General features: G+C 50.3%; 3 protein-coding genes across 8 annotated transcripts in view; 1 reads left to right on the top strand and 2 right to left on the bottom strand.

Moving 5' to 3' along the window:
- The window catches only part of NPR2 (natriuretic peptide receptor 2), a 17,582-nt gene extending 15,848 nt beyond the window's left edge, over positions 1-1,734 (top strand). For 4 of the 5 annotated variants that reach the window (XM_014531526.1, XM_005883966.2, XM_014531525.1 and 1 more), the window contains 4 exons: positions 556-730; positions 802-900; positions 1,166-1,257; positions 1,388-1,723. In XM_014531526.1, the coding sequence (XP_014387012.1) occupies positions 556-730; positions 802-900; positions 1,166-1,257; positions 1,388-1,453 (432 nt within the window). In that variant the 3' untranslated portion in view covers positions 1,454-1,723. Of the gene's footprint in view, positions 1-555; positions 731-801; positions 901-1,165; positions 1,258-1,387 lie in introns of all 5 variants that reach the window. The other variant, XM_005883965.2, reaches the window with a different exon arrangement.
- Positions 1,735-1,810: 76 nt separating this feature from the next.
- SPAG8 (sperm associated antigen 8) lies at positions 1,811-4,607 on the bottom strand. 2 transcript variants are annotated; one of them, XM_005883967.2, is made up of 7 exons: positions 4,038-4,607; positions 3,166-3,940; positions 2,873-3,047; positions 2,615-2,660; positions 2,417-2,531; positions 2,231-2,293; positions 1,811-2,121 (listed from the first exon to the last, which is right to left on the bottom strand). In XM_005883967.2, exons 1-7 carry the CDS (start codon positions 4,064-4,066, stop codon positions 1,933-1,935), a joined length of 1,392 nt encoding a protein of 463 aa, XP_005884029.1. In that variant the 5' UTR covers positions 4,067-4,607; the 3' UTR covers positions 1,811-1,932. The 2 variants fall into 2 exon arrangements, with proteins under 2 accessions (XP_005884029.1, XP_014387013.1); XM_014531527.1 differs by having other exon boundaries at positions 2,231-2,531; positions 4,038-4,606.
- Positions 4,608-5,064: 457 nt separating this feature from the next.
- The window catches only part of HINT2 (histidine triad nucleotide binding protein 2), a 4,818-nt gene continuing 3,095 nt past the window's right edge, over positions 5,065-6,787 (bottom strand). Inside the window, exons 2-5 of the mRNA XM_014531476.1 lie at positions 5,748-5,888; positions 5,547-5,651; positions 5,369-5,441; positions 5,065-5,248 (exon numbers count right to left, since the gene is read on the bottom strand). Coding sequence (XP_014386962.1) covers positions 5,157-5,248; positions 5,369-5,441; positions 5,547-5,651; positions 5,748-5,888 — 411 coding nt within the window. The 3' untranslated portion in view covers positions 5,065-5,156. The remainder of the gene's footprint in view (positions 5,249-5,368; positions 5,442-5,546; positions 5,652-5,747; positions 5,889-6,787) is intronic.

The following is a 6,787-nucleotide window of genomic DNA, read 5'->3' as shown; positions in this document are numbered from 1 at the left end:
TCCTTAACTAATAAAGAATTTAAAGATTAAAAAAAATCTATATAATTATTTTTTTGAAGCATTTAAGAGTAAGTTTCAGACATAGTTCTCCTTTATCCTAAACAGTTCAATGTTTAGTTCCTAAAGACAGGTACATTCTCTTACACAGCTTCAGTACAATAGACAAAACCAAGCCCCTGCCTTCTTACTTTTGACAGTTTAGACTGTCTGAGGCCCATTTCATTGGGCCTGCTTGACCTCTTCTAGCTTCTGTCCTATTTTCTTGCTTCCCATTTCCTGACAGCAGAGCCTGTTTGCCCATGTCCTGTTGCAAACAGGGTGCCCATTAACTTAGCAAACATTTACTGAGTATTCACAGGTACTGGGGAGGAGCAGGAGGGTTTAGATTCCCCTTCCTGCCCCCGTATTCTCAGGACCATAACACTTATTTTTCTAGTCTATGTTCTGACCTCCCAAAGGCCGTCAGGAGACAAGTGGTGTTCAGCTTGTCTCCTTGTACTCCTTCCTGGGAACTGATACAGGTACAAGTGACATTTTAATCCCCCTCTCAATCAGGTGGAGACGATTGGAGATGCCTACATGGTGGTATCTGGTCTCCCGGGCCGAAATGGTCAACGCCATGCCCCGGAAATTGCTCGTATGGCCCTAGCATTACTGGATGCAGTTTCTTCCTTCCGCATTCGCCACCGACCCCATGACCAGCTGAGGCTACGCATAGGGGTCCACACAGGTAAGGTTAACGCTCACTCCAGCCCTAGTATCCACCTTCCCCAGGCTCTCCCAACCTGTGTCTCCTCATAGGGCCCGTCTGTGCTGGGGTCGTTGGCCTGAAGATGCCCCGCTATTGTCTTTTTGGAGACACGGTGAACACTGCTTCCCGAATGGAGTCTAATGGTCAAGGTGAGACATTAGCCCTCAATCTCAGCTTCCGTCTCAATCTGTGTCCCCCTTTTCTTCTTTTCAGAGTTCCTCCAAATCTCTCAATCTGAGACCACAGTTCCTGACTGCCCCATCCTTGGACATATTTAGGTTCTGGTGCATGGGCACTGGGAAGACCGAGAGCCTCCTGAGGGGTGGTGGTTGGGTAAAGCTTTCTCTGACACCACCAATTCTTCTGTTGCCTTTTCTTTTCTTCTTCTTTCCACCATTCCCCATCCCACCCCAGCCCTGAAGATCCATGTCTCCTCTACTACCAAGGATGCACTGGATGAGCTAGGATGCTTCCAGCTCGAGCTTCGGGGGGATGTGGAGATGAAGGTGACGGCAGGCCATGGGGAGAGGGTTGGAAAGGGAGGATGAAAGTGACTATGGGGATCATGGGGGAAGAGAGGGAGATAAAGGGAATAACATAGAAGAATCTGAATTATATCCACTCCCCTACTCCCAGGGAAAAGGAAAGATGCGAACTTACTGGCTCCTAGGAGAGCGGAAAGGACCCGCTGGACTTCTGTAAACCTCAATTCTTTTCAAGTCAGTCTCCTGCTACTGGTACCTGGGTAGGCAGTGGCTATCATCTCTCCATACACCAGACATGGACATTGTCATATGGGATGGAAACCAGCGTGCACAAAAATTCTATCTTATATGGAAGTTCTTGACCTTTGAAGCTCAGCCTTGTACATATACCTGCCCCTTTTTGGCCTGGTCCCCTTCTTCCCTACCTTCTGTATATATCTGTATCTAAACCAGAATATTTTGGTCAAATATAAAACAAACAAAAAAATAATGATGTCATAGTCGGGGTTAAGGGCAGTTCCAAGGAAATGTTATGGGTATGAACATGGAAACTCAGGGAATCACTGACTCAGGATGAGAAAGAATCCTTTATGTAAAGCCCCTTCACCAAGTATAAACAGAATTCACTTCCTCCCACCTTTCCAGTACAGACAGAAATAGATTCCATATTCCACATCTCACTTCCCTCCTCAACCCTTAGACAGTTCTACCCCCCTCACCACCCTGCCCTCTTCCCTGACAGCCAAGAGAAGAGATTTGTCCCAATTGGTGGGAATAATTCTCAGGTCCATCAGGAAAAGGCTGTTCCAGGGACAGAGGCACTGGTGTTGAGAAGCTGCAGTTCTTCCGGAATGGCGTGTCCAGTGTCTTGATGTTACTGACACCCTATAGGAATGCCAGAATAAGGACAGATCCTACTCTTTGCCAAGCCAGAAGAGAACAACCTCTTCCCTTCCTTCTTCCCCACTCCCAACATCTAGTCACCCTCACACACCGGTAGCTGTGGTGCCCTCTGTATCCAGAAAGTTTCGGGTTGTTCCTTGCAGTAGTCATGAGACTGAGAGGGAAAAAAACTGAATAACTCTTGGCCTGAAGCCCCCTTTCTAAACCTCTGGGTCTGCTGCTCCCCCACAGCCCCCCCAAAGCTCAGCTTTACATGTGGGGTGGAATGAGTTCTTACCTTTGTTGGGGCAGGAGCCCCTGCCTGCACCAGCTCCTTTTTGTAGTCATGGTGTGTCACAGACTCAACCTCAAATTGCTTCCTTGTCAGTTCTTGCTCTGCCTGCACCTCTTTACTATACAGTTATGGGGGCATAAAAGCCGTTCTTCCATGGTTTTTGTCCTCCCCCTCCCCTTTCCCCTTCATCCAGACTCTCACCAGATCTGGTGGCACAGCAGTATCTCCAGCATGGCTTCACGTTTTCCTGTGGGAGTGGGGGGTGGGGGCAGGGAGTGGACAGAGCTGACAAGTCTGGTTAGGAAGCAGGCGCAGAATAAACAAAGTTGAGAAAAGGAAGGAAAATTGTGGGGGGTTGCCCTTATACCCATTGGACAATCTATAGTCCCACCAGAAATTCCTTTTTCTTTTTTCTCTGACTAGTGGACTCATTCTGACCCATTCCCTCGTGCTCCACACCTCGAATTGGCTGACAGCGGTTTCGTGGGGTCTGGTATGCGTCTTTCTGGGTGGTGCTGAGGGGCATGGGTGATTGGAGCTGCAGGGTTAGCAGTCCCTGGTGTCCATGTCGGAAATAGAAGCTCTCGGAGCCATCCTGCATGCTTGGGACTTGATCCAGATGGTTGGTGGCTCTCTGTGGGCCCCAAGTTGAGTGATCATAATATCCTTTCTGTTACCCACTCTCATCATACACTACTATCTTCCCCAGGCAACTCCCTTTAAGAAAAGGGAGTAGGTCAAAACCTGAATACCTCTTCCTCCCAGTTGTAGAGAAGGCAGTGGCCCCGTGGCAATGTTTTACTGAGAACCTCACACTTCGCTTCAGCCTCAGGGGTCTTCAACAGCCCCCTTTGGGCAACAGGTTCTGAAACTGGCAAAAATGTCCAGGGTTGTTTCTGAGGCTCGCAGTATTGGTAGTGATTCCCGGAGGCATAATTAGGGACCAGCTTTGCCCCAGGATGTCTGGAGCTTGTAAGAGCGTTGGGGCTGAGCTCAGGGTCGGCACAACCAGGGCGAGAATCCAGACCAGTGCCTTTACTAGAACCATAGCCAGGGCCATGGCCAGATCTGGAGCCAGGAACAGGGCTAGATCTGGAGCCAGGAACAGGGCCAGATCTGGAGCTAGAAACGGGGCCAGATCGGGAGCTAGAAACGGGGCCAGATCCGGAGCCAGGAACGGGGCCAGGGCTAGAGCCAGGAACGGCGCTAGGGCTAGTGTTAGGGTAATCTGTAGAACAGGGATCCCGAGCAATATAGGAAACATCAGTCTTAAAGCCAAGTCTCCCATGGCCTATCTTGTGGGTAAAACTGGGTCCAGTGCAGGGCTTCCCAACAACACTATCAGAGGAGGGGTCCGAGAGAAGGCTTCGGTCAGAATAGGGCCCTGGGGTCTTTGCAGATAATACAGCTGCTTTGGCAGTGGAGACGGCTGCAGTGGCTGCAGCAGCTGCTGACGCTGCTGCCCTTGCGGCTGCCAGGGCCCTAGGAGTGACATCCCCTTCGGAGCTGGGCAGTACGGGTAAAGATCTGAAAGAAAGCGAATGCGTCAAAAGCTCGGCAGAGGAAGGAAGTCCGCTGACTTTCCTCGTCCCCTAATGCCTGCAGCCAGAGCTGCGGCTCTCACCGCGACCTCGTAGACTCAAAGGTCTTCATCTTCGGACACCAGCTACCCGGGTTGCCATAGAGACGGCAAATAATTCCCGGAGCCTGCGCAGAACTATAGTTGGGCGGAAGTGCGGGGGGGGCGGGGGGGGCAAGTTCCCTGCGGGGCGGAAGTCTTAAATCTGGTGCGGGGCGGGAAGTTTTCTTTCCGTTTGGACTCCATTCCCTCTCATCCCCGGCTTTTAAGGTTCCGCTGATCTAAGGCCTCTCCCTCCATACCGAAGCATGATTCTTTTAAGCTTTCTAAGGTGGTTGTGTTAGAGACAGGCACAGGGCTATTATGTAGGGGATAACAGCAGCTTCCCCGTAGCTCATTCTCAAAAGTGGGGGTAGCCTTTTCAAACATTTAAGAATGAAAATACACCAGACAACAGCTTAAAGGCAGAATGGTGAGACTCAAGGATTAGTCAAAGGGTAACAGCTTTTTTGGGGTGTGATTACTTCACCCCAGTAAAAGGCCCTCAACACTGACCACCCTCCTCCCAGATCCTCTTATAATTTGGATTGGCAGCTGGATAAAGGCCATGATAGAGCACATCTCACATTCAGTCTCTTTTTTAAAAAAAAAATTGATTTCAGAGAGGAAGAGGGAGAGCAAGATAGAAACATCAATGATGACAGAGAATCATTGATCGGCTGCCTCCTGCATGCCCCATACTGGGGATCGTGCCTGCAACCCGGACATATGCCCTGACCAGGAATTGAACCGGGACCTCCTGGTTCATAGATTGACGCTCAACCACGGAGTCACGCCAGCTGGGCTTAGTCTCTTCTTATTCATTCAGACTTATTCCTACTGCTACTTGTCTGGAAGCTTGACTCAGGTGGGCCACTAGTCATGACTCACAGATCTATAGGCAAATGCTTCTTTAAATACAGGAAGGGTCTCCTTCATGTCTCTTACTCAGACCATAGTCAAAGAGGATCATAACCTTTTCCTTCCTCTTTGTGGCAAAATTTTTTTATATATTTAAGACAGAGATGCAAAATTGAGGGAGAGCAAGTTTATTAGATCACAGGGTCCCTTTCCTTCTCCCCCATCCAATCATCCAGGCACAGGGTCCTTGGTCAGTTGGTAGGTTCAACCTGGAGGCCACTGGAGCTGTCGGCCCCCAAGTACGTGAATGTGCAGGTGATACACAGATTGTGCTCCCAGCTTCCCATCATTGATCACTGAAAGGGAGCTTGGGGTTAGTGAGTCAGGACCATGGGAAAGGTCAAAGAATGAAGATCATATTGAGAAGTAGGTATGAGAATTCATCGGTGAAGGGGCTCAATGGCTAAGCCACTCACCAAGTCGGTATCCATCTCCCAGCCCCTCAGTCTTTGCTGTCTTCTTGGCCACAAGGAGAAGGTGTCCTAGAAGCTACAGGGAAAGGGGAGGGAGACAGGTGGCTTTATTTATAAGGAGCAAAACCTCTAGCTGAATCCAGGGCTTCCCCCAGCCAAACCCTTGTCCTATTCTCCCCACCTGCTGGTCTTCTTCTTCAGCCTGGCTAATCCGAGGAATGGGCTTCTTGGGAATGACCAGGAAGTGCACAGGAGCCTGAGGAGCCACATCACGGAACACGAGACACTGGGAGCAGTGACAGGCCAGAGGGCACCGTGTTACTTCCACAGGCTGGATGGTATCTATGAAATCCCTATGGGATGGGTCCTAAGGGCACCCCACCTGCTGGTCCTCATACAGAACGTCAGCTGGAAGGCTTCCATCCAGGATCTTAGAGAAGATGGTTGGGGCTGTTCCCCTAGGAGCTGCCTGCTGGGCCTTGGTCACTTCATTTCCATCATTCACACCTGCAGCTCCTCGGACCTGAAGGTGGGTCAAAACCGAGGGAGAGAGTTGGGGCTGACAGAAGCTGGGCTCTGAAGGTCATGGACGTCACCCTTCTAGGAACCTATTCGTGGTTCCCACACCAAGGAACAGTTCTTCAGTTGCAGACCATCCGCAGCAGAGAGTAGGGCCAGAGTTAGATAACAGGCAGTACCGTAATGGGACTCAGCAGCAGTCCCAGTGATTTCTGCTTCTAAAATGTCTAGGAAATTTAGCACTGTTCAGGGGAAAGATCCAGAATGAGAACCTGGAGACTTAGTTCCCTTAGTTCCTATTTACTAGTGATTTGCCTTAGAAAAAATCCCTTCTCTTGGCTTCAAATGTAAAATACAGGGAGCGGTTTACATCATCTTTTAACACTACTTGGAGTTCTTTCCATATACTCTCACCTTGTTAACGTTGCCACTGAGTTCCATTATTTACTTTCTGATCTTTAAGCCATGTTACCTGTTTTATTCAGATTTTAATACATTTGCCTTTTGACACAAGGGCGTCTAGGTGTCACATGTGCCCTTTGACAGTGAATTTTAACTCCAGGCCCTGAATCAGTGGAAGAGTTCAGTTCCGTGAACTCGGCCCCCGGGGATTGAGGGAAGGCAAGTCCCGGTTTCCCACCAACTCAGAAAGGCTTCTCAAGTCGGTGCTGTCACACTGCGGGGGAAGGACTGGCTGAATCTGACCCCTCCAGGCGCTATGGCCAAGTGGGGAAGACGAGAGGCTAACGCTGGGACTCAGCAGAAGGCCAGGAGCCTGCAGGGCAGCAGACAGGCTGCAGGGAGACGCGGAAGCTCCCTTCCTGCAGGGGGCACGAGGGGGCTGCCCGGAGCAGGCGTGGGGTAGCTGGGCTTCAGGCGGGTTTAGGAGGCAGCAGCCACTGC

Source organism: Myotis brandtii, unplaced genomic scaffold (assembly GCF_000412655.1).
Source record: "Myotis brandtii unplaced genomic scaffold, ASM41265v1 scaffold806, whole genome shotgun sequence".
In the NCBI taxonomy this organism is placed as follows: domain Eukaryota; kingdom Metazoa; phylum Chordata; class Mammalia; order Chiroptera; family Vespertilionidae; genus Myotis; species Myotis brandtii.
This window is presented reverse-complemented; position numbering and strand designations above follow the sequence as displayed.